This window comes from Acanthopagrus latus, chromosome 1 (genome assembly GCF_904848185.1).
Source record: "Acanthopagrus latus isolate v.2019 chromosome 1, fAcaLat1.1, whole genome shotgun sequence".
Classification (NCBI taxonomy): Eukaryota; Metazoa; Chordata; class Actinopteri; order Spariformes; family Sparidae; genus Acanthopagrus; species Acanthopagrus latus.
This window is the reverse complement of record NC_051039.1, coordinates 24,275,687-24,303,361: the sequence shown is the minus strand read 5'-3', so window position 1 is coordinate 24,303,361 and position 27,675 is coordinate 24,275,687. Positions and strand designations below refer to the sequence as shown.

Sequence of the window (27,675 nt, the reverse complement as noted above, 5' to 3'; positions counted from 1 at the left end):
ATGAGCTTGTGAAATTAGAATTCTGCCTTATCTTTTGGAGTTTGACTCAAGGTCGAGATGAAGCCTCTGTAGATATTCGATTTGCACTTCTGTGGACGTGAGTCTTCTTAAAATTTAATGTCTTTTATAAAATAGAAAAAAAAAAAAAAGCTTGTCGCCCGCTTCATCTGACAGAACACCGTCCAAACAACAAGCACGCATCTGAAAGACATTTCCCAGAATACAAAGAAGGTTATCATTCACATCTGATTAGCAATATGTTAATAAATTAATCAACTATCAGTTACCCCCCCCCATAGCTCCCCCAGCCCAAAAAACAAATCTCTTCACACAGCATTTAAACCCACATTTCTGGCATCCTATTAACCACCACTTTCCTGAGCTGATGGAGAACCTGACACACAGTCAATCTAGCATCACACTTAACAGTTTATAAAACACCATCAGAAGTGGAGTGCATTACAGTAATGTGTGGGTGTTCTGCATTTTAAGTGACATGGCTGACAATTGTACAAAGCTTTTATGAGCTTGTCTTTGGCTGTCCCTCAATCACAGCTAGTGGTTACAGAATTAAACCCCCGTTTATGACGGTGTTATGGGACTCAATTCAGTTTGGGGACCCGAGTCAGTTTAAAAGGTGCACTATGTAGTTTTTTGGAAGATGTTTCCATCAGAAGAGAAAAATCTTCGTTGACTGGTTGTCATGCTTAAACCAACTAGATACACAAACTCTCTTTGTTTTCATGACGGAATAAACAAACTGACCTTAAAAGACGACACAATTTCATCCCGTTATACTTTGTTTACATTTGGCGGACCCTGCCACCTTTCTTCATTATTGTCTAATTTACAAATGTCTTACTACATAGTGCAGCTTTAATATCAAACCTATGGGGTCAAATAAGGGCCAAAAAGATTTGGAGCTTGTGAAATGAAGTTTTACAAAAGTTCAAAGTTCATTTTTCGTTCGTAGACCTGTTAAATTGTTATGTGGATGTTAAGAAAAGATTTGTAGTCCAGGTTAGCTTTTGTGAACGCTCGGGTTCACATTCAGAACAGAAGACAGTTTAGTGTGTAAAGATTTGAGTTTCACACAGATTTGTGCTTTGAATCTTTGCTTGGGATATCATTTTTCTTAGAGACACTGTGTAAACGCTGTGGTGAAAACAAATATCATTTAGACATTCTCAAAATTCTCTACAACCACAGGTCTCCACTACATACTCACAAACTTATTTCCTGACAGGTTTACAAGTTCTGATGATCATTTCACAAGCTCGAATCCTTGTGACTCTTGTCTGATCTCTAAGTAGATATAAAACTTGACATCCTGAAGTCAAGTCGTTAATTTGAAATTGTTAGTTATGAATAGGTCTTATTGAATTTCAGTCTATTTGACAATTTTTTGTGTGTTTATCCCCTTTGTGTATTATCTGAATTGACACCAATGCTAGTAGGTGTGACACATGATTAATCCGCGGTGCCTGATGGTCCTAAACTACGTCCGGACTGATCAAACGCATTCAAGTGCTTTCAAAACACACACACAAAAGATTTGAGTTGACCTAGATAAATTACAAAGGTATAAAAATGGCTCATATTCTATCACAAATATTAACAATTTTCTTAGACATAGTGTGTTCTGGAAAAAGAAACAAAAAATAACAGAAGAAAAACAACCTGTAAAATATCAGCTATCAGTCCAGTGAGTCTGAATGGCTGATGATGAGGTGGTGGTGGTGGTAACGGGCGCCGAGCGATTCGTGTTGCGCTTCACTCTGGGCCAAATCACATCTTAGCGAGCTAAATAGTTCACAAGTACCAACGATTAACAGCCGCTCCAAATGTTAGGAGGTTTATCTGATACTCTATTCTGAGGCTGTAACCAGGGGTGCAGGTGTAGTATTTGTCATACACTGATGTGGTCTGAAGTGAGCCGTGGTTGCGTCCTCATGTACGCCTGGCCTTCTGTCTCTTGGCCTGACGTTTGGCCTCATCAAGAGCGGCGCTGTCCCCGCTGGCCTGGGCCATGCTCCTCACTCCCTGGATACGATTCACCAGCTGTAACAGGAGGGGGATTACCTGCAAAACAGGTCCACAAAAAGGTATTAACCAAATGCTTGTTTGGATTAACAGTTTCCAACTTGAAATATTAAGAAAATCCCTGAAAGAAAAAAAAAAAAAAGACAAAATGTGATTACCAGGAATTAATACACGGATAAGTACTGATTATACAACATGAAAACTGCAGGAAGTAGAACATTCTTCTTGATGTCATTCCAAATTTCAGGCTCAGGCGTGATAAGGCCAAATTCCTGTGAGGTTTATTCCAACTAAAAAGATTCCAAATTTAATAGTCGAGCAAGGAAAGCTCTTTAAAAAAAAAGTGTGTTACGTACCTTCTCGTGGTTGTACGCAGCTAAAAGGAGCAGCAGAGTGAGGGGCAGAGCTATATAGGAGCCCTGGGCAACATCCTGGTCAGGCACTTTACGCTGTAGGGAATACACAAACATTAACACAAGAGGAAAAAGCCCAATCAACACAAAACCAGTCACATTACGCCTCACATAAGTCAGGAAAACTTATTGTGTATCTTACAGTGGGGTTGAAGGTGAGTGTGATGTGCTTGTGGTAGCCACTGGAGGTGAAGGTGACCTGAGGCAGAGTGAAGTCATACTGCGACCGCGACAACGTGGAGTACAGCATCAGCACGTAGCTCTGGAGCAGACAGAGGAAGGTGAAGGTGAGATACACAAGTGTGTCAACACTAGGGAGACTTTTAGCCGATGAATAATGTACGATTTCTGGTTTTTGGACTGTTCTTTCCACAGCTTGGACCCAATAGTGTCCTCTGAGAGCAGAATTACAAGTGGGTACCTCTCCATCTCTGTCCAGAGGAGGGAAGTGGAAGAAGAGCGACTGTCCCAGAGAGACACTGTTGATTGGGTTGTCCAGATTGTCACTCTTGTAAAGCTTCACCTGGACAAAAGGAAAAGTTGTGAAAGTTTAAGTAGAACTGTGGTTAACAATTAAATGGACCAGAGATAAAGTAAGCCAAGCAGTCCTACCGAAAGCGTGGGGAGATGTTCAGGAGACGTGTGGACGTTTCCACTGAGGTCAAACTGATTAATTTGCCTGAAGGCGATGATGTTGACCCCGTCGATATCATTGCTGCCCACCTGAGAAGGAGCACAGGGGCTTAATGCACAGATACAAACCAAGGACTCTTGAAGAAAATGTGAAGGGCGTATAAAGCTTTTCTACAAGTCACACGGTGTGATAATAACAGAGAATTAAGTGGAATTAAGGCATTTCCTGCCCTGCCAGAGAGATTAGGGGGCCTGCACTCTTCAGACGAGCTAAAATTATGAACAGAGAGGTTTAAACTTGCAATGGGATTATCGTTGCTTTTGTTCTGTGTACAGAAAGGAGCCATGTGATAAGGCTGCTGATAAGTCATAATCACAGGGTTCCCACAGTTATTTTACCAATTCAATTACAAAGGTTTTCCATACCCTCCTATCTAGTTTTCAGTGCACAGCTTATAGGAACCTTTCAGAACACTGTGACATTGAAAAAATGTGTAGCTGTTTGGCAACATCTCACAAAACTGCACAACTGGGAGACTAAATAAACATATGTGGCAGTTCGCGTTGGTTGGAGGGGAACTCCATTGATTTAACACATCAAGGTCCGTTTACAGCCCCTGGTGAGTTCTACTGCAAACTGTATGCAAGACAAAGTTGTGTTAGGTGTTTTGTGGATGCAGAGGGAGCTGTATGACAACTGATAAATGTCCTCAAGTGATGTTAGTTGAGTCATCATCGGTGTGGGCTGAAGATACAAGTTACCTCTGCACCACAAAACATAGACACCTTGGATGTGACATCAAAACTGTTACGTCTTCACATTCCATTCTACATTCTTACAGATTTCACCTTTAAATGTAACTTTCTCTCATTAATTTCCTTGAGACCGGTCTGGTGACACAGTTGGGGTGCTAATGCAGCAAAACAATGCTGGGTCGCCCGTTAGAAGTGTGAACCAAGGTCAGTTTTTGCCGCATCAGTATGCAACATCATCTGGCTTCTTCTACTGTTCCTCTCTCAAGCTGTAGAAATCCTGTATGTCCGTATCTGTTTTGCAGTGTCTTGGAGTCTGGTAGAAATTTAAATCACACACATCTGTTTCCACATCTGGACTTCTTGGATCATGTTTCATGTCCTACCATTAACTTAAACAACACCCAGCCACCCAGCTGTTCGGGGTCTGAATCTCCACTTAGAACCTCCACACCAGACCTCTACAGCCCTTATCAGGGCTGCTATTAGCATAACAAGGTTGCAGCTTCCCCTATACTGCCTGCAGTTGCATTTTGGATCATGTAGGAATCAGATATTGACTGGAAATAAGAATGCATGGAATAAACAAATGAAACAAATGAAAAACATTTTGTCATGCTATCAGTGAGTTCTGAGTTAGAACAGTGTAAATCTGGCTCATGCTTAATCTGACAGTTTCTTAAATTAAACGATTCCTTTAATATTCTAATTCTTTAAAAATGATACATGAATTCTTTCCAACCTTGCCAAAAGTTGAATGACTGTTTACTGAGCTCATCATTCAGCTGCGGGAAGGCTTGATGACCTTAAACAAAGCCTGCGTCTTACCTCTACAGCTCTGTGTTGTGGTAAGGCCCTCTCGATGTGGTCGTTGCCTTCAGCTCGCAGCTGAATGAGATATTTGCAACCAGGCTGCAAAGAAACATCACAACAATTGCGTCATTTAACGTGAACAGTAGAAAAGCTTAGAAGCTAAAAAACGAGTACAGCATGAGGGTTTTAATAATCTTGCTGTGTACAATCAAGAACTGCTTACACAATGTGATTTTAAAAAAAGCTCAAGTCACTAATTTTCCCAGTGATCTACAACAAGACAGTGAGCTACAAAATGTGATTATTTTACTTTTAAACCCTCCGGTCTGTTCCTAGTGTACTCACCAGCAGACCCCTGAGTCTGAAGCGACCTTCCTCGTCGGTGACGGTGTCCTCGCTGTAGATGCTACACTCTCCCTGTCCCACCGCCTCCACGGCCACGTCCCTCTCTGCGTCCCCACTCAGAGATTGCACTGCTCCATAGCAGCTGGGCAAGACAGCAACAAGGCAGTGATTACTGAAAACACTCAAGTGGAACTCGACTGTAAAACTTGCTGCACATGTTTTTTTTTTACCTGTAAGCAGTCTTGATGCCGGTTATATCAATGCTGAGGTTTTGACCCTCCTCCACTGTGATCATCTGAGACGCTGGCTCGAAGCGGAACTCCTTCATCATCGGCTTGAAGTAGTACTGACCGGGACTCTGAGGAGAGAAAAACAGTGATTATGTCAAATGGAAAGCAGAAGAATACACACATTAGCTTGAGCGCAACACCAGTCAAAGCATCCCTATAATCATATTCACAGCCGACGTGATATCTTACATCACAGGAGGGACATTAAGACGGCAAGAGCAAATGGATGTGTATCTGGATCCCTACCAGGTTGTTGAAGGTGAGCAGGCCGGTGTCCTGGGTCAGCAGATTGGAGCGAAACTGTCCTCCGCTAAGAGACAGGAGCACACCTGACAGGGGGTGACCATCCTCTGATTTGATCTACAACACAGCAGGAAAGAGAGGGAGAGTACAGGTTATAGATCATGTCAGTAACTCATTTATTTCACTTCTGAAGTGTCTGTGAGGACTTCTAGGTTTGCCACAATTACTACTTTTGGTGGATGATGTTGTACCTGAAAAAAAATTGCTGTAAACAATATTCTTGTCCTTTAAACATTAAATTCCACTTAACACAGCAATTTCTTCAAAGAAAAACTTTTAATTCTTAAAACTATTCAGAAATTGGAATTGGACTGTGCATAAGTATTAAAAAAATAAAAGACACAGCTAAAAAATAAACAAAATGTGCTGTGCCTAAGCACACTAAATGCTCGCTGTCAAGATGCTAGTACAGCACAGAGAAACCTTGAAAAGTCACGGCTCATATCGTGAAATTGTGGATATAATCAGGCTGACAGTCGAATTTACCATCTCCAATGTTTTGTGTCAGGGAGGATAAAAAAAAAAAATTAAAAAAGGACTCAAAACTCTGTATTCCGACGCTGTACAAAAGATTTTAAAAGCAATTTATTACACAGCACGATCAGGAAACTAACACTGATCATTTGTGTCGGGATCTCATTGTCATTGTGGATAATTTCAGACCTTTTTTCAACAAAGGCAGTACAAAGGCGAAACACAGCCGAGCAGAAAACTGATTCAACTATCATCAAAGATCGTTTCTTTTAATTATACTTAGTGAAAACATGCAGCAGAACTAACAACACTTCACGTCATTTCATATTCCATTTAATAGGCATAATCAGTGAAATTTGAACAAAGAGCGATGATGAGAAGACACTCTGGATCAGAGCGTCAGCTAGACACTAACATATAATAACAGTAAATGTACCAGTGGCTGGTGGTTACTCGGATGTGTGCAAGTTAGGCCGGTCACATGTACCTTGAAGGTGACACCAGCCAGAGCGAACGCTTTGAAGTCTCCCTGGGTTCCCTCCACCGGACTCAGGACGAAACCTTCTTTACTGGCGCTGATGTCATACTGCCGGTCGCTGTGGAGAGGACCCACACTGACAGAGAGAGAGCAGCAAAAAGGTGGTTAGGAGTCCGCAGGTGCATTTTATCAACTATGTGTCATATGCCATATATCAACACCAGCTGACACACTTAATTAATTATTAAAACCCTAATATTCAAAGAAGGGAAGACACTTTTAAAAAAGGGCATTATTGCACATTAAGTGGATAATGTTGCAAAACTGACATACTGGCTTTAAAGTTAACTGAAAAGACTAGCATGTCCCTGCTGGTTAAGGAAACTGCTGAGGTCAGAAAATGAATGAAAATTAAACTGCAGACCCATTCTGACATCTAAAACCACATGTAGGCTAACTGTAATTTGGGCATCAAACAAATATTTATAATGTAGCATGAAAAAAACAAATGAATCAATAGGTTTTATTGCTTTATTCTTTGTCTTAAGTTTTAGACAAACAACTTTGGAACTAGAGGATGTAAAACAGGAAGTATAAGGTGCTATGAATTAGGTGAGTAATGACATGGGATGTGCCACCATTAAAATTAGCCATTAGCAATTCAACTTACACATATCTGTACAGAAATACAGAGGAAAACTTAAAAACATATTCTTTCTTGTAATTTCCAAGCAGATTTATTGATGTTTACTTGTTTACTTGACATCAAAGACAGCAATGTCCTCAGAAAGTGGAAGTCACGCTGAAGCTAAAAATGTACATAAAGTCTGTGCGGCTAAAAAGCTACTCTCACCAAGCTGCTCATCTGCATGTACATGTACAACATCTGTTTGGCTCGGTCGTTCGTCCCCAGTGGTCAGTCAAAGATCTCAATATGGTTTTCATGGCATGGACAGCACAGATGCAGCACTTCATGAGCTCAACGTCGTCAGCCCTTTTGACAGTGTTTATCCTGAAGTCCTTTCAAACAGACCGCACAAACTGGTCGGTCTCTCGCACACAGATTGCGATTTAATTCTTTGTTTGGCTGACCAGCACTCGCTACTCTTTGGGCTTGAAGAGAATGACATTACTGCCAGAGATTTAACTAGAACCAACACACGGCTGCTGTTTCGACACTGCTGTGTGGCTTGAAATGTTGAGTTGTTTTCAGCTCTTTGTGTCGCATCTAGTTTTGATGCACATTGTTCTCATCTCTCATGTAAGGTGCTGGGCTCTCCTACCTGTATGCTCCCATCTCGTTAGTGGCCACACTGATGAGCGGTGCAGCAGCTCCTCTTTCCGTGATGGAGATCTCCACACCCTGGAGCTCTGGTGACACCTTGCCCTCCAGGAAGAGACCTGCACGCCCTGCGATGTCCACCAGCCGACCTGGACACGACTCTGTCGACATGGTGCGATTGATTTAGCTCGCTGTTGTTTTTAAGCTCTCTCCCAACCACTTTTGTACAGAATGAAATACTTAAAAAGCAGGTGTATTTGTTAGATTGGAGTATGCGTGGAGAAACCTACCTCCAGTGATCGTGGCTTCTACCTCTGGAGGGTAGAACAGCAGTTCCTTAGAGGAGGGCGTCACTGTGATCTTCTCTCCGGCCCTGCACAGTCACACAGAGTATACTGACTCACCATCGTCGCATCCGCTCAAGACCAAAGAAGACTGATGATTATTAATAGTGGATGTCAACCAGACACTAAAAATAAAGCTGCCAAGTGATGGGAGTTATTTGGGGTTCCAGTTAATTCATTCCAGAGATGTTGGAGATCCATCGGTACAAGAAGAGCAACAGAGTGAGAGAATATATAGTTACTCAATAAAAGTATGAGCCTGTGGAGATAAAACTGTAACAGGGAAGTTTTGCTTCAACAAACCAGGGTGCATTTCATAAAAATAAAAAAATAAAAATAAAAAATGCACTTGGTGCATGTAGTGAAATATCTGTGGCACTGACCTGGCCCAGTAGGAGAACTCGTAGTGGAAGGGTCCTGTCAGCTCGTCAGCCCTCTCTTGGATAGGAGGGCTATCATCCCGGGCTCCTCCGTCCTCTTCAGCGGCGCGGCGCTCTCGTTCCTGACGGCGCAGCAGAATCTCCTGCAGCTGCTGCTCCTGCCTCTGCTCCTCCAGGCTCCGCAGGGGGCCCAGCACCAGAGCCGGCTCGCTCTCGATGGATGATCTGACCGAGGGGAACGGAAATATACGTTTAAGCTCACATTAGCACACTGAGTGTCTGAAGAATGAGCACAGAGGGCGGCAGAGTCTTCATTACTTGATGGTAACGGTGACGTCCAGGATCTTGTCGGTGGTGATGAGCCCGGTCATGTGATGCCGCACTGCAGTGAGGGTGAGGATGCTGGGGGCCGAGCTGTTGGGTGTAAGTTAACAACGGTCATTCGGCTGAACTGCATAAGAGGCAGAACACAAAAATGGACACAGCTTTTCATTACTTACGTGTCGTAGGTGTAGAATTCCTGCTCAAACTGGTGGCAGGAGCGAGGGGTGACTTTGTAAACACCTGGACAAACCATTGTGGCATGATTAATTATTCTGTTCCAGTTTTATATTTAGGCAAGTCTGACACAGACCCTTTGGTTCAAAACACTGCACTCTAACTATGCACAAGGGAACAGTCGGTACACTGATTTTCTTTTTTTTTTTTCTATTCTAGATATGCTAATTCGTGCTATGTTTAGCTAATGAGAGGTCGGGAGGATGAACTTCACCTGGCTTGGAGAGGCAGAAGCGGTTCACTCCCTTGGAGAGGTTGTACACGCCGACGTTCTCAGGTTTGCTGCCATCTTGGAAGAACTCCTGCAATGAAAAATGTGTTTAGTAGGAGTTAGAAAAATAATTTGTCGGCGTGCCACCATCTGCTACAACAAGCAGCAGGCGAAGCTACTGTAGAGTAACTGATTACTGACCAAGGTAATTGCGTGTGAGAGGGAGCAGCGGAGGATGTAGCCAATCTGTCTGAACTCCACCCCCAAGACGTCCGAGTCCAGAACCTCCACTTCCACGGACTTATGCTTCCAGCACCACTCCTCGTGAGAAATACTCACTGAGACGTGTAAAGACAGAGGAGAGCAAATAATAAACAAATAGTTTCTCTGTTAATTCTACTCTAAGTTGTGAATGTTTGTCGAAATCCTTCAATCTATCACACCCACCAAGGTCGAAGCCTTCACAAACAAGATCTGATCATTCTCTTATCTTTACAGAGACGCTTTTAGAAAGTAAACTTCTCACACTGCTCGGGCCTGGCAACACTGCGAGCTGAGTAAACATGCCTCAAAGACGCTGTGTGTGCAGACAGCTCGCAGGCACACAAAACAGATTGTGTGTATTGAACAGCGAGTGAGATGGATGCAGCACCAGAAGGTGCTGAAACACTGGCTGAATAATGTGAGCTTCCAGAAAGCTGCTGCTAAATACCAATTATGATCGAAAGCTGGTAATTACTAATTGATTTCCCCACAAATGTTAGAGAATAATTAGTGCAGTTTCACTGTAAATATATAAATGGGACGGAGGAATCCGTTTATATATGACAGCTGGCTTGCGGGCGGCCAGTCGAAACTTGCACGCTGACTTTGCATTTATGCTGCAAACTGCAACATTTTTAATTTTGCAACAGCTCTGAACAACACTAAATGAATATAAACATTACACAGACTAAAAGAATACAGATGACACTTATTATTACTATAATTATAAATGGAAGGTGGTTCTGACCTTTGTATTTTCCAGGTAAAACATTTTCGAAGGAGAAGCTGAGCGTGTCACTGCTGCCAGACAGAGCCACCGCCCTCCTCTCCCCCTGACGACTCACTGGCTGCAGGGTGACCGACAGGTCATCGCAGGACGCTAGAGGTCGACCAGAGGACACAAGGTCAGTTCATGTTGAAATACGAACACGGATGTAGTGTTATGGAAACATATCAAGCGCAAAATTACCCAAGCAGTAGACTTTCCCGGAGACAGAAGCCATGAATTGGGTGAAGAGCAAGTCTGTGAGGGGCCGGTCCACTAGGGAGACCTCCAGGGCCTGAGGCTGCAGAGCCAGGCCGGCTTTCACCTCCGCCTCAGGGAGAGACACCTGGACACATGGAGACACGACCAGAGTCATCTCGTGCAAGAAAGGTTTTAAATCTCATGACAATATAAGCACTTTAATCATTTTTCACATTTCTTTGACATTTTATAGACTATTTCCATGATTAATCATATAATCTGCAGATTAATCTATAATGAAAAAAAAAATACTAATCCTTGGTTGCTGAGAAGAGCTGAGTGGAAGCTTCTTTACCATTTAAAGGGGCACTATGTATATTTTGGAAAATAAATTTAAACTCAAAATTTTAATGTTTACAATATGAATGAGGTGATAACAATACAAACTCTATATACTCTAATATTAATCATTTCCATAACTGAATAAACAAGCTGTTCTCAGGGGAAAACAAGGTCACTGAAGATAGAAAGGTGGCAGGGTCTGCCACAGATAAACAAAGTAAAACTGTATGAAACTGTGTTGTCCTTTAAGTCAGTGTATTTATTCTGTCATGAAAACAAAGAGAGATGGTTTATCTAGTTTGTTGAGGCATTAAAAAAAAACAGTAAAAAAGGATCTTTCTCTTCTAATGAAAATTTCTTCCCCAAAACTACATAGTCTTCCTTTAATTAGCCAGTGAGTCTAAGGGCCAAAAAGTTTTGGTTTTGAAATATATTAGTAAAAGGCTTGTGTTTGAATGTGAATACTCACGTGAACACTGTAGTCACCAGGTTTGGCCTGAAAGCAGAAGGCCCCCTGAGGATCGGAGTCGATGGTCTTGCTGGGGGTCTTGTCTTGGTCCTGGTGTGACAGAGTGACCTTGTAGCGGCCCTGCTGCTTCATGCCCTCTGGCAGGTGGCTGATGGAGATCTGGCCACACACGCTGAACCTGCGAGGGGCCGACATTAGAAGTTAGATAAAGCTAGTCGGAGATGTGGTAATATCAAAAGCCAAGCTGAGGGCACTGAGGCCGAGTCCACAAAAAAGCAGGACGGGCCAGACGAACCCGGCTGTGATGATGTCAGGGAGTTGGGGTGTGTTGGGAGCGATCTTCACTGTGATTGGCTCGAAGAACATGAGCTCCTTGTTGACGCGGATGGTGTAGGTGCCGGCCGTCATGTTCTCCAACCGGAAAGAACCGTCCTCCTTGCTGAGGACTGTGAAGACAGAATATCAAGGTGAGCCTCGGTGTGGAAATGTGTGAACAACGACAACAACCGATGTCTGAATTGTGTTGCTTCTATACAACAGTACATCTCTTCTACACTGGTTACCTTTGATCTGGTTGTTGAGGGACACTGTGGCATCGGGGACGCCCTCCCCACCGAGACTGTTGAGGACTCTACCCGTCACAGAGAAGCCCATGACCCGGAAGATGGGCTACATGCAAAGCAACAGAAACAGTGTCACATGTCAAAATGTGGTACCATGAACAAATGTAATTATATTTGCAAAATAAAGACATCATTGTAAGAGAAACGGACATAATTTGACTCTTTACCTCTAGTTTCAAACTGTTGTGTTCCACCTTGAAATTCATCCTAGAGGGAGCGACGTCAAATGTGATCCTTTCTCCTCTGTAGAAAGGAACCTGGAGGGAGTAAACAAAGGATGAAGTGGAAGCAGGACTGGAGAGTGGATTAGGGAAGCTGTGCATTATTTAAGACTGGAGAAGATCTGTTATTTTACTCTTCTCCATGCTGCCATACTCACATCAAGCATGCTTAATCATTTTTTTTTCCCTCTCTCTTGGTTTCTATTTGAACGGTTCGGCTTTCATAGCTTGTTTTGAGGACGGGTGGGTGGGGTTGTTGTCTGGTAGGTGTTTATTTACCAGTGCTATGTGTGTTTCTTTTCATAGTCATTATAAATTCCTTAGTTGACAGAAAGAAATCCAGATATTTACAAGAGAGAGCGGCGGTCATTATCAATGCAGTGTGCGGATTAAAGGAACAATGACACAAAATCAAACCCAAATCTTGATATGACCCAAATCCTGCATATTTTGCAATATCCCTTTAATGTATTTGTTATTTAGTTAATATTTCTCTATTGAGTAGTTTTTAGTGATGATGGCGAAGTCCAACATTCTCCTGCCAGATTCACATAGCCTATGTAAGCATGGTACGGGCTAGGTGGCAGGTAAGAAATCCATTCTGCTGTTGTGGTTGACAGAACATGATGTCATACTGTTCTTCAACAAGATTAAGTGGGACATCTTCATAATTTTAATCTTTTATTCTGTTTTAAGGGTGACTCTGTAACATCCGTCCAGAGGCTACGGATGAAAAAAAAAAAAAAAACAGTCTCTTGGTTAACTCTGGCGATTGACTGTAATGTTTATGTTTATAATGTTGACCAGCCCTGTTATATGGACAAGTAGAGAAAGAGGGTGTTAAACTGTTACACGTCCATCCGAGGTTATACTCTTGTATGAACTCATAAGAAATAAGAATAAGAATAAGAAAAATAAAGAATAAAGAAATATCTGCAAATAAACAAAAATCCAGTGAAATTTTACAGCACTGATCCCAGTCTCCTTGTTTACTGCTCACTGTCTTTACAGCAAATAAGAGAAGTTAAATAAAAGCCTCCGACCGGTGAAACTCAGGCTGGCTTCTTTTGTGAGGATGTCTCAGGAAAAAGCTCCTCTTTCGTCAGAAAGCTGCTGACAGACACACCAGATCCTCCTCCGCTGCATTTCAGACAAGGCAGCTGCTCAAGGAGTGTTTGCTGTAGTGTCAGACCGCACTTGCTGTCACCATGGTAACCGCAGGTGTCCTAAAATCTACCACGGCTACAATCTAAAATTTTATGCGCGATTAGAAAGGACGACAGCCTTCTTCTGGTTTATACAGAAAAAGCTTACCACAGTGTACTCGCCACTGGCCAGTGAGGGGAAGACGAAGGTCCCGTCCTCTCTGGACAGAGCGCTGCACATGTAGATCAGGGAGCTGTCTCCAGAATCTGCTCCCTCCACTGGGGACATGTTACAGCCACCCACGTCCTGAAAACACAACAACAAATGTGGCGGAATGTAAATTGTAGTTTTGTGGTTATTATCTAAAGGAAAATCTATGATATTCTAGAAATACTGCAGGGATAACATAATGACTTTCATCAAACTCTGCAGCCCAGTGACATCACGATGTCGCTCCACTCCTTGCCATTTCTAAAAATGTAAAAACACTGTTGGTTTACCTCTCTCTTGACTGTGGCAGAGTACAGCAGGAAGGTGACCTCTTTCATGGGCTCTCCATCACTGCGGACCTCCCCCGAGACGTCGTAGCCTCCAACGACCAGATGGTCAGCGGCCGGTGCGTTGGCATTGGAGACGTGCACTGAGGTGGTGCTCTATAGGAAGACGGCAAAGGTCACCACGGAAGTTACAGTGAGGGTCGGAATAATGGCCCTGTCAGGAGCAATGTGATTACTGCTGGAGATCATTAGTTAAGAAACCTGCTAACCTGACAGGGAACCTTATCAGCTGAGCGGACGGATGAATAATAACCTCACACTCAGGGACGAAAAAGAATTAAAACGGCCTCTGAGACATGTATCCTTCATTGTATTAATGACACTACTCAGATGGAGAACAGCCAGTCTGTGGTGCCCAGCAGAGTGTTAATACCCAAGTATGCATCAGAAAGTGATGTCTAACACAGGGCTAACCTGACTGCTGCTTGAAATCATTAGTTACAAACCTGCTGATCTGTCCCACTTCTGCCTCAAGTGCCTTCATCCATTTTTTTAAATCATCATTAGGTGGTTCATCTATTAATATTCAGAGCCACTGTTTTCATTTCATCATTCTCTGTGTGTGATTTAGTGTATACATGTAATCTGTTCTCAGGTCTCCCTTGCATGTGAGATTATAATCTAAATGACAGTCTATCAATACATCGCTAATTTAACTGTGTGCAGGAGAATTTAAGACATTAAGATTTGACCATGATAATAATGTCTAGCAGAGTCATTTGCTCTTGATCAGGAGGCAGTCAGCTGGGCTAAATGTTGAAGACAGAGCTGGAGAGTTTTATAATGTATTTCATATAATTACACCAAGAAATGAATGGGAACAAATCTTAATGATCTTAAGTCTCTCTTGCAATTAGAGACGAACCAATGCATTGGTTGGCTGATTTTCATCAGATTTTCATCAGCCAACAGATCATTATCTGCACACACTGTACATTTAAAAAAAAATATGACTAAATATCAACAGAATCTAAAAAAAAATAACAATTTTAATGTTATGATTTCTTTGTATTGTGTTGCAGAGATATCCACTAAAGTTAGCATGCTAGCCTGCTAGGCCTGGTCATTCCTGGTCCAAAGCTCCTGTGCTTGCAGTGTAAACACCAACACTTCCCTGTGTGTGCCGAAACTCTATTTGCATGGTTTACTTAGCTCGCTAGCTAGCTGCAGTAACTCTAGTGATATGCTGCCCCCTATTTGTTTGGTGTTAGTGCTGGACAGGACAATTCTTACATAGTGCATCTTTGAGGAAAGTTTGCGAGATCATCAATACAAAGCTCGAGCCCACAGATAAAATACGGTCTTTCAATTTCTAGGAAATGACAAAGCAGCATAACAAAAAACAAAACACCTAAATCCAAATGGGAAAGTCACATTATAGCGCAGTGATGTATACCAGTTTCAATGTGGGAAGAAAATGTATGGTTAACATACTGTGTACATCTATAATATTGAATTATTAATTATAGATTGAATTATAGATAACCGGTATGTTAACCGTGTACGTTTGTTAAAAGTGTTGTACATTTAACAACACTATCAAATCACATCATGTTTCATGTCTGCCTGGACATATTGTTTTGTGACATCATAACAAAATCGTTTACTTATCCCCGGAAAAAATAAGAATCAATATTCTTTTAAGGGTCAGTGTAACTGATAATAGTGACAATGTGATATTTTCAGAGACGGTTCTGTAATGTTCAAACCCTACATATACGCTATATTCATGTTTCTACATACTCTGCTGACGTAACCTGACGAAAAACTGAGGCGAGGTACCAACCTGCTCCAGAGTCCAGGACGGATGGGAAGCTGTGATGTCATAGTTTCCAGGTAGTACTTTTAAAAAGGTATACCTGTGTTAAAAAGACACATTTAGGAAAAGGAAATAGGGGTTAAGACATGTGTTTACTGCAGAAACACCTGTGTAAAGCTCATTGTGTGACCCACTTACTTTCCTCCAGGCTGTGTGGCAACACTCTGGAGTTTCTCCTCTGTTCCCACTCGGCTGAGTTTGACTTCTACTCCAGCCGGACCCAAGAGATGGCCTTTACTCAGAACCTGAACAATGGAGGGCATATTACATGATCAGGGAAATGAGTTCATTCCTAGACTGACACCTTTCCAAGATCAAGCTTACAAAGAAGGGCGAAAATGAAATCAAATTGTTTTTTCTGGAGTTTGTTACGCAGATAAGAACTGGACAGTCATCCAAGCACACAGAAGCACTAATATAACTGCGCAGAGCTGCAGCTCACTCTGCTGTACACCTTAGCACTTTTTTTCAACATGCATACAACTGCAATAAGTTTAAATCTTGAGTAGGAATTTTAAGATGACATGACAAGATGACGGGGCAGGAAATCTTTAACAATTCTCACCGTTCCCGAGACTGAGAAGCCTGTGAAGACAAAGTTGATGTCTTCTTCTTTCGTACAGATGTCACTCACTCCATCCACATGGAGGTCGACACTGGTCGGCTCTGAGAGTTAGAGGGAAAAATGCATAAATCGTAGACGCAGAAACAAGTATGTGAGAACAGCTGACATTAATAATAATGATGATCACTGGTCTAGCCTTTATACGATCTTACCAAAGCTCCACCCGAGAGGAGGCTCAATCTTCAAAACAAAGTCTCCCTGTGAAAAAAAAAGACAAGTTAATACATTACGATCACCATCTGTGACTAGAAGAATGAAAAGGGCTTAAAAGAAACAGTCTCATGCCTTGTCATAGAGAGGGATCATGAAGTAGCCATTGATTGGAGCACAATCCGTTTGGTATTTCAAGGATCCTTGTTTGGTGTACAGTTTAATCTGTGAATGACAGAAGACAGAAAAACTGATCAACATTCAGTCTGATCATTAAACCTGCAATTTTACATCAGGGGACCAGTCGATTCTATCGTCTATGTTGTTTTAAACAGTAAAATGGAAGACACATTGGTTGAGCAAAGTGAACCACCTGTCATCAGCTAACAGACCACTCTATCTGGGATTTACTTAATTTCGCCAATTAGCCAAATGGCTAATCCCATGGAGCCTGTGAATGAGCAGGGATTAGGATTGATGGCTCACAGGTATCGTCCTCCTCGTTGACAGACAGGTTTGAGGATTAACAGAAAGCTGCCACGTGTAACAAAAATAATGTTATATTAAAGCTGAGGTAATTTAACATATAGGTTTTGGGCCAACAATGACTGCGTGCAAAAAGAACAAGAAACAGCACCTTAGCAGGCTGCTAAAGTAAGATAAAACTACATTTATTGCTCTACTTTACGTTTGGAAGCAACATAGAGAGCATGGTGAGTTGAAGTAGATATTTGTTGTGGTTATTTCATTCAAACTGTCATTCAACCAGACCTCCAGTCTCCACCTCACTAACCTTTAACCTAGCTTACTACGACAAACCAGCTAGCCGTTAGCTAGCTTCTAGCTAGCTAGCCTGGACGTTTGCACTCTCACCTCGATCAGAGAGTAGTTGATCTCCACGTCGGATTTCACGAATCCCCCGCACGCCACCACTATGTCATCAGAAGAGACGGTCAAGAACTGAGAATATGTGATACAGAACAAAACCCAAAGGGCTCCCACGTCTGCCCGGATCGTTATTCTCAACATTTTGACTGACTGACTGATCTGTCGCTGAGCCGAGCAACAGCACGCTGCCTCCGGTTCCGTAGCAGCTGAGCTGCTGTCACCGAGCGAGAGACGAGTCCGGAGCAGCGCCCTCTGCTGGGCCGGAGGAGGGAGGATCCTGCGCTCAAGACGGGTTTGTGGGAGTTGACAAGAGAAAATTTAAGAAACGGAGAGAAGAAATAATCCAAAAAGTAAAGTTTATTTGATACATTTCAATATTTATATTTTCCATGTCAAAAGTTTAAGGCAGTAACTGCAGTCACTTACAGAAGTGTCACAACAAAGTAAAGCAGCATTTTCTCCCAAATCTGATGTAAACATTTAAGTACTAAAATTCCCAACATGCAGCAATAATAACAGTTATTATATAAATACTCTACATCTAACATTAAAGTAAATATCTTACTGATGGGAGCACTTAGAGGATACAGAGTACGGGACAGATTTGAACCCATTCATTTCAATAACTCAAGATTTATTACAAGATGCAGTGATGTATAAGCAAAGTTGGATTTTTCTTTTTCATCAGAAACTTTCTTTGCTTTCCTTTTTTGCTTTGTCTTTGAGAATGTGGCTCTTTGTTCTGTTGATGAAAGAAGTGTACAAGATGTAGACTGTATATACTGAAAAACATTGAAATAAAATCTTTAAAAAAAACCCAAAACAAATCATGTCACAATAATGTTGACAAGAACACAGTTACAGAGAGTATTTTGACATGTATTAGTTTTTATGCATTATTACACATCATCGGAATGTTTTAATAATGATAAATGGCAGATGTAAAAACACACAAGATGCACAATGCACACACTATTCTGTTCACACAAAAGTTATAAAAAGTAAGAAAACACTAGTGTTAATACGTATAAAGTGCATACAATTCAGAAAGGTTTTTTTTAAACTCCAGTGGTTAGAGCGATTCAAGTCCTTCTCAGAAGGAAAAAAAATGGCAGTAAAACACACAAAAACATCTGGCCAGCAATGACTGTTTTGGTTTAAGAATACTTGAGCATTGTGGCGTCTTAATAGTTTTATAACAACCAGATTGTCAACAAACAGGAACACTGAGCAGAACAACACACGTTAATGAAAGCAGGCCCACAGAAACTCCCAAGTTGTAGTGTTTGCACAATAAAAAGAGAACATTTCAGATATGAACTAAGTAGCTATAGTCTTCTATTCCAGCCTTGTCTCTGCGATTTCAGTCCTTAGCCTCACACATGTGTGGACGAGTCAGGAGTCGGGTGTGCCAGGAACATGCTTTCGGTGAAGTTGTTGGCGAAGCTGGTGTGGTAGCTGGGGCTGCTTCTGCTGCTGCTGCGGGGCTGCGATCTGGACCCTGGGGATTTGATTGCTGAGTACTTCTGGGCCTGGCACAGCTTTTGGATCAGAAAACGCTTGTCACGGCCCTCCTGCAAATAGTAGATCCCCATTTTGGTAATAACGCAAACGATGATCAAGCATGGTCTATATCTGATCAAGAAAAGATATTTAGTAGATCGTAACACAGACTGAAGTCAACCTACCATGACCAGCTGCTCCCTTAGCTGGTTAATAACTCTTTTGTGAGCTCCAGCAAGTGCGATCACATAAAACATGGCCAAACTGCAGGAGAGAGAAAGAAAAGACTGTCAACAAGAGTTAAAACATCAGTTTTGTACTGATCATCAATGCTGGACCAGCAGACAGAAACGCGTACCATGTGACAACAAAGAAGGAGACAGCGAAGGCCTCCGATGAGAGGCCATACAGCAGTGTTTGGACTCCGCTTGGTAGCTTGGATACTGAAGCTGGCACCACCTCCCAGGAGGTGTTGTAATTAACAAATGGTCCACAGGCCTGGGAGCAGTTTATTCTGTGTGACAAGGGATACGTGAATGAGTATACATGCCAAGAGAAACATGCAGGCAGTGGCAATGAGCAGTCACTGCAGAGGAAAAAAAATATCCGGTCTCCATTTATATTAAACAATAAAGTTCAAGACAAATGCTGAACTTTGATATCAGTACAACACACATGGTTCTACTAAAGCATGTGATATTAGCTACCAGACTGAATCAACAGTGTATTACTCACTGTGCTACGCTAACAGTGACTGGCAGACAGGCCAGCGCCAGGCCTATCAGCAGCACACCCAGGAAGAAGAAGTTGGAGCTGGAGGCTCGGAACGGACGCGTGGCGGGACGGCAGTTGTTTACCAGTGAGACCTACGAACAAAAATCAGAAAGGAATAGAACTTCAGAAACTTTCTCTGACTTTGACCCATGTTAGAAAAACATGTCAGAACTAAACAATCACCTTCTTGACATAGAAGATAAAGAAGTATTTAATGGTGCAGATGGCAGGCAGCAACGGGCTGTAGAACGTGCCGATCCAGCAGATGGTCTGACCGTAGACGATCTCCAGCACATTCTGAGGAATACCAAACTCCTGCTGGCCCCACCACTTAGCCAGGCCACAGTCACAGTGCATCACTATCAGCCTGAGGAGAGCGAGGCAGCACAAAGACACTGTTAGAAATGACTCAAAAACAAAGGATGAGACAAATTTACACACATTAGGATTTACAACTAGTAGAGGTAAAGGCAAGAACATTGATCAGGATGCAAGATTTAAAACACATTAAACTTGAACAAGGCTTTAAGAAAGTAAGTGCAGGAATTATGTATCTTTTCACTGCATTGTGGTGTCAATTTCATAGAATTTGACATGAGCTGAGAGGAAGCAATGTGTATAAAAAGAAGAAGTTCAGAAAGCCTACTAACATACTAACTGCCACTTTTCCATGTTTGTGTGTACAATCATTTCATTGAAACACCCACTGACAGGCAAAAGGCTGATCTGCCAGGAAGTGGGACACCTATGGAGTTAAAGTGTTTAAAGGAAGGATACAGCTATGACTGAATTATTTTCAATCTGTGTAAGTAGAGTTTACAGATGTTACCACCACATAAAGTGTTTAGAGAACCTGCATGTTTTAATAAAAATATCAATATTTGGCATCAGTATATCAATAATTAAATCAAGAGAGGAAGGGATATGATATACATTTCTGTATCTGTATTTTATCCCACCTCTAATATGCATCCTGATATGCATTAAGATGATAACACTGAACTAGTAGAAAATTTAAAGGCTGGTTTGAGATTAAGCACTTTTTCCTTTCCAGGACTTACTTTCTGGGAAACTCCACAAAGATGGTGACTGCGAGAATGATGATGAAGTCAAAGATGGTGAGTTTGTACATCTCCTGGCCCACACGGGTCTCCCAGCACTGTGGACAACAACACAGAGACAGACAGAGACACAAATAAAAATACACATGCAATATATCACCATTAAACTGGAGGGAAGTGTTTCTGAGACTCTTCCCAGGATCAAGACTGAGCTAGAGGTATGCATGTTGACCCGCAGCTAAAAGTAGGGTCGATGTTGGCACCTGTGCATGATCACGGGAAATAAAGTGATTATAATGTTGGATTACAAGAAAAATTACTTACAGAGTAAAGCAAATGGTTATAGCCACAGACGCAGGGCTCCTCTTTACATTTAGTGATCTGAGACCAGAGAGAGAGGAGCAAAACCCCGATACTGGTCAACCGCATGAAGACACACCTGTGGAGACATGAAGGAGGAAGGAAAAGGAGGAAGAAAGAAAAAGAATATATCTGAGTTCATGTTTTCAAAGACAGAAATTCAGCCATTTAGTGTTACTAATCATGGCATGTTTTTCTTCCCTGCGCTTTGTACATTTTTTCATTGAAATCGTGTTACATTATACATCCTCTTGTATCGGCAAACATGACATTTTACCTGACAGTAGTCGTCTCCTAATGCAATCACTCTTCAAGTTACCATGGTCAGTGAGCGGAAGTTTGTTGTACCTTATGAGCGTGAAGCGGATCTCAAAGGCGGGCGAGTAGTCCTCATAATTGATGATGATGGAGAAGAGGAGGGGGGTAATGAAGTTGGCCATGGTAATAACAATTGAGGGTAGATACTCGTAGATGAGATCCATGATAAAATTCACCTGAAACCAAAACATAAAGTCACTGAGAATGTGATAATGTGGACAGTTTTTCTCCGAATGGAGCTTCCAGTCATGACAAGCAGATTCTCAGACAGATGGATGCTAATAAAAGACCAGAATTGGATAATGGCATTACCTTTATATTATTCAGCTGGGCTTTCTGGGAGAAGACGGTGGCGATATAAATGCTGTAGAAGCAACTAGCCAGAACGCCGATGACAAACAGGTTGAGGACGAGGCGGATGACGTAAATCCGACACTTCTCTTTGCGGGTGCGATCTGCTATTTTCTGTTTGATCCTCTCCTCCTCCAAATCCGTCTGGGGATGTAGCGACATGTCATTTTAGAACGAGGCAGGCAAACATTTGATGGATACAGAGATCAAACACTTGCAACAACCAAATGATTTATTAATGACACGTCTGACAGCAGTCTACGTAGAGAGTTGAGGCTGAGAAGAGTTTTTTTTTGAAAGGCTCCTAAAAATAAAACATCCTGGAGACAGAGAGACGTAGACATCATCGTCACATGCGGGTTGAAGAGGAATTCTGGGCCATATTTTCTAAGTTTCTGAACACATTATGGAAAGCATCCCTACAGAGAGAGACTTTCGTGTATATTCCTTTCAGTTTAAACAGAAACAGCTGCAATGTTGGCAAATATTGTGCTTTTAACTACATTTAATACATTTAGTTACTCTGTAGACTGCATGCCACAGCAGAGCCAAAGTAGCACATTTTTAAACGTAAACACATGTATCATTTACTTTGACTAGTACTTTCGAAAGTTACACACACTTAATATCAGACTCTTTAAGACTCCTACTAACAATCCTTTCATATCAAACCAGAGTTGATTGTTGGAACAGTGAAATGACGAGCCAAGATGGTTTTGGTGAGTGTTGTCAAGTCTGACTGAAATGTGTTTTACAATGATTATTACTGTTTCTGTAAATGGACCCTGGAGGATTTGGCAACAGCAAGCGTGAAATAAAAAACAAATAGGCTTTTACTCTGTAACACAAAGGTATATATCTGTAGGGATCCTTTCCATAACGTTGTCAGCCGGTTTTTGTGGCAGTGGCAAAAAACAAGTATGTCATAAAGTTGTGGCTGCAATCTGATGCAGCCTACTGGACCAGTTCCAGAACTATTAGTTAATTACACACCAAAATATATTAAAATTGTATACAGGTTTTAAGAAAACTCTGTCTAGGGATCTCTAAGAATATAAACACAGCCACTGATGTCCTTATCTCATTTTACTGCTCCTGCTGAATTCTCTTCTTCAAAACGTTGTGTTGGGCTAAAATGATCGACTCACCCTGAGCTCGTAGAGCAAACTGCTTCTCTTCAGCTTCGCAGCGTTCTCGTTGGTGATGCAGAAGTCCCAGCCGGCAAAAATCTTGTTGCAAAAGCTCTGAAAACGATCCTCATCCTGGACCAGGTTTCGTTTGAACCCTGTGGCAGACCTTAAAGAAAAGTTGATCAGAAACTGAACCATCCATTAATTTAATTTAATGAAAGGTTTTTTTTTGCCCTTTCTGTACCTTTTTACAATCCAGATGAGACTGAGGAACAGGTAGCCTATAGTGGCCAGCAGGTAGGCCAGCGGCAAATTGTAGGTCATCTTTGGAAAGTGTATTTTGTCCACCTTGTAGTAACCATAGAAGAGGTATGTCTGTTCCAGAAAGCCCTAAAAAAATTAGCAGAAAAAAAAGAGTGAGGAAACCACATGTAAATTCTTTCTTTTTTCTTCCAGAGATCATTTAACGTGCAACGACTTACTCCACCAGACAGCAGATCTGTAATGTGCTCGTGAAAGATGACCAGACCTCGACGGGCACTGCTTGGATACACACTGCACACACTTCCTGTAGTGAAACACGGGAAAAGTTTTAGATCCGGAACGTTTTATGCTCATTGGGTTGAACAAAATCAAGCATCCAAACAACTGTCCTCTCACCATCATGCGGGTTGTAGGTGATGTTCCCTGAAGTGTGGTGAGCAACAATGATGGGTAACATGACGAAGCTGAACATGAGCAGGAAGATGATAAAGTTGAGCATGACCAGGAAGCGCAGGAAGGAGAAGTAGGACAGGATCCCGGTGCCGAACATCCCTGGTGAATGTAAAGGAGACGAGAGGAACAGCGATCTGTAAACTTTCCCTCTATTTACTCATGTTGGCCATATCCTGAGGAGAAATCAATAAATGTCTCTGAGGCTGAGGAGGAAGCAGTTTTCATCTCTCACCCTCTATCAGATGGATGTCTCCCCTCCACAGCTTCAGGGAGCTCACCCACTCTTGGCCGTCCTCCCTCAGCCTCCTCAGAAGCCTGCGGGTGCTTTGCCTCAACTGGCTCCAGCTGCTGAGCCCTTGAGCCTCTGCCAAGCGCTGTGTGCTAACAAGTCAGACACATTGTTTGTTGAAAATCATAGGACACCTTTTGAACAATCAGATCATTAATCAATATATTGGAACAGATGTATGTTTAAACTTCTCTTTTCAAGAAGCTGGTCAGGAAGCTTTGATCGTGTGTTTCCTACTTGCATATGCGTTTCTCAGCCATGGGCCTGGCTAGTTCCCGGATGGGTCTCTGCTCCGCCTGAGTCTTCTGTTTCTCGTCCTGCCGGCTGACTGTGCTCACAGCCCATTTCCCACTGCCGGAGGAGCCGAGTCGCGTTCTAGAGCTGTTTCTTCGCTTGGTGCCAGCGGCCGATGACTTCCTGCGGTACAACAGCGACTGGTAGCTGGGGAGCTGGTCCAACAGGGGGTTACTGGTGACTCTTCCGCTCCGATCAGTGAAGAAGACTTCGAAATGGAAAAATAAAGTAGATTAGATCAGAGTTTAGAGCTGCGATGATAAATTGATTATTTGTGAAGTATTAAATTAATCCCCAACAATTTTGATGATAGATTAATCAGTCTGGGTCATTGAAAAAAAAAAATCAAAACACCAAATTCTCTGATTCCAGCTTCTTAAATGTGAGTATCTTCTGGTTCCTTACTCCTCTATGACAGTAAACTGAATAATGGAAGAGACTGATTATCAGCCTGGCCAATTAAACCCAGTTACTTAAGTTATCAAATAAACGTAGAGGAATTTAAATTCGAAGTAGCAGAAATCGAAATACTATCTTGACTGTGTGTGATGTGATGCACTTAATTACATTCCATCGCTAGCTATTCTAAATTCTGACACCAAGATTTCAATATTACTGCAAATTTACATTGGTTCCAAATATCGGTCAACTGTCTCCTTAATAAACAATAATATCGGTATCTGCCCCAAATGTCTGATTTTGTCATGCTTTTGGAAACACTGATTTACATTTTCATCCTTTTTTCGTACATCTAACTGATTTGAGTGAGAATGTAATCAACAATAAAAACAATCGTTGGCTGGAGAAGTGATAGATGATGTGTTTGATAATATTAGACTGAGGCTTTGCAACTTTTCATTTCCAAACAGTTAGTAAACGGTTAAAACTGACAGAAAGTAAAACATTAAAATGTCTCAGTGCAGGACTACAGTTTATAAATGTAGGCTCCTAACAGATTATTGGTTTGTGACAGAAAGCTGAACAGGACAAAACTTATTTTATTCAAATCAGGATGCATCTACAACAATTATAATTCATGATAAAAATGATTCCCCACCTTTTACAAACACTCAATTCCTTAAACGGACATTCTATTTCAACTTTGACTGTCATAAAATGATAACATATGTGAGGAACACAAACATGTTACCCCAAAAAACACTGGGATGCATCATTTTTAAAAACTACAATTACTGTCCACTGTTTCCAAACACTTACTGTGTGAGTGCTGTGAAAGGTAAGGCGATGAAACGCAGCGGTAAACATGCCACTGTCTTTTGTGATTATGGGTTGCAGGCATCAAATTCTCAATCTGAATTTATTAATATGAACACTTAATATGTTGTCTCAGTACCACATTCATTTGATTATAGTTTAAAACGTTTTTTTGCAGATCACTGCATTGTGTTCATTACATTGTACAGTGTCCCACCTTCTATTACAATCTGGTTTTGTTAAAACAAGTTGTTAAGAAGGCGCTTTGATTTCAGACTGAGAATTTGCCCCTTTTTAATAGCTTCAGGGACTAAATACAATTGTGTGAGTTGGTGTAATTAATGCTCGGAAAAATAAACTTTTTAAGATGCAATTAGTTTCCACACAGTGTAATATATTCACAAACTCTAGGGAGAGAGATGTTACTGATTAATAACTAGTCTGGCAGCCACCACCACATCCGTCCTGCAGGATAGCAGCACAGTATAGCCCACCTACAGTCCAGTGAAGCTCATGTCTGTTAAAATGCTCCAACAGTAAGACAAGGTGCAGCTTAAGAGAGTTAACATGGAGTTTCTAACACAGCACCGACGCTGACACAGACTGCCTCTGCGTCTCTTGCTGTATTTGCGCAGCACCACCAGATAATGGCTAACAAGAAGCAGACTCAGCACTCAGAAAAGGTGCCAACAGCTGAGTTTCGATAGGTTAAAGAAAACACTGGACAAACAACTCTGTAAACTCTGTAACTTGAGCTCCTCCACAAAGCCTTTCTTAACAAACAGCTAACCAGCGGGTCTCAGCTGTTAGCTTGTGGTTAGCAACCGTCTGATAGTAGTTTGAGGTTAGCATTACTAGCTGGTTAGCTACTGCCAAAGTTACTTTTAAAGAACTTGACGAAGTTAGTGAGGATAGTTTACCTGAGTCGACCTCCATCGTCCCCTCTTCCGAGATGACAAACCCTATGTGTTGGATAAAGTGACGAAAAGCTAAAAAATGAACTTCGTCTACAGGGAGTTGACGGTGTCCGCCGCCAGGGAAACAACTCAGCTATTCCCAGAGACAACTTCCTGGATGAGGATCCAGCAGGTCCAGGGGAGCAGCCCCGACCTGCTGCACCGCACTGTGTCAGACCTCTGTCTCTCACACGGAATGGACATTTAAGTTGTTTATTAAAATGTTGATTCATTTATATACATTTGTGTACCTTTTTCATTTTGTCATATTTATGTATATATATATATTCATTTTAAAGGGGCACTATGCAGTTTTGGAGAAAAAAAACTCCCAACTCAGAGTTTTAATGTTAACAATATTAATGAGGTAATAACACAAGCAAATGATACAAGAAGTATTCATTTTCCTCATAACTGAATAAACAAGCTGTTCTCATGGGGAGAATCAGGTCCCCAGAACACTGTTGGCAGGGTCCGCCAGATATAAACAAAGTAAAACAGTAGGAAGTTGTGTCATGATTCAAGGTCAGTTTGTTTTTCAGCTTATTCAGTCATGAAAACAAAGATGGTGTATTTAGTTTGTTAAGGCATAGGAAATAAATCAGTCAATGAAGATCTTTAAGTACTGTTTACAGTTTCTTCCAGATCTACATAGTGTTCCTTTGATTGGATATAACCTTTATGAATATTTTATATTGATTAACTTATTTCATTTTAATGTATATTTTGCTGTTTCATTCTGCCATATTTCTACTGGTTTAACAACATGTATCTGAATGATTAAAACTCTTAAATCTCTAGAGATATTGGCGTATCACAGATATACTGGTGTCAGTGCACATGCTGTCCAATATATATTAATATGGAAACTTGGATTTATAATGTAGAAAAAGTAGTGAAGTTCTGAGTGAAATTCACTGTTTCACTGCGCTGATGTCATTTTATATTAATTAAGTTTATTTCTAAACTGTAAAACATCCTTCCTCCATTACATATCTTTTTCATTCATTCAGCCACATTTGAGGAATAGCAGAAAAAAAATATATAGTGTCATATCAGCAGATGTATTTGATATTGAAATTTTTCAAAATAAGTTATCGACCGCACTCTACTTTTAAACCTTTTATAAAGTTATGTTAGAAAAAAGGGGAATAAATCTATGGGGAGGGACTTGGAAAAAGTCACATTAAATGATGAGCAGTCAAAATGTGTGCAGCACAGACTGAGATTTGGTTGCTGAATGGATCGAACAACTCCAAAAACACTGAATCCTAGATTTCCCAAAATGCAACTCCACAAATCATACCATCGTTTGT

At 41.5% G+C, this 27,675-nt stretch overlaps 1 protein-coding gene across 1 annotated transcript; it reads right to left on the bottom strand.

Annotated features, from left to right (window-relative positions):
* Positions 1-104: 104 nt before the first annotated feature.
* nomo (nodal modulator) lies at positions 105-26,556 on the bottom strand. The gene is given in 48 exon segments (XM_037098846.1): positions 105-2,082; positions 2,400-2,492; positions 2,599-2,718; positions 2,878-2,979; positions 3,069-3,179; positions 4,671-4,754; positions 5,001-5,142; positions 5,231-5,358; positions 5,537-5,650; positions 6,555-6,681; positions 7,829-7,988; positions 8,118-8,200; positions 8,555-8,776; positions 8,870-8,965; positions 9,052-9,115; positions 9,324-9,411; positions 9,522-9,658; positions 10,333-10,464; positions 10,555-10,696; positions 11,363-11,540; positions 11,658-11,808; positions 11,926-12,031; positions 12,153-12,242; positions 13,521-13,658; positions 13,853-14,005; positions 15,696-15,768; positions 15,867-15,973; positions 16,294-16,394; positions 16,506-16,551; positions 16,639-16,728; positions 17,377-17,547; positions 17,549-17,605; positions 18,774-18,965; positions 19,080-19,158; positions 19,253-19,408; positions 19,630-19,760; positions 19,852-20,035; positions 20,730-20,827; positions 21,054-21,168; positions 21,438-21,583; positions 21,720-21,902; positions 22,907-23,054; positions 23,133-23,278; positions 23,371-23,456; positions 23,549-23,704; positions 23,838-23,986; positions 24,132-24,396; positions 26,324-26,556. Coding segments are annotated over 48 exon segments (5,988 nt in total). The 5' UTR covers positions 26,340-26,556; the 3' UTR covers positions 105-1,950.
* Between the last annotated feature and the right edge of the window lie 1,119 nt (positions 26,557-27,675).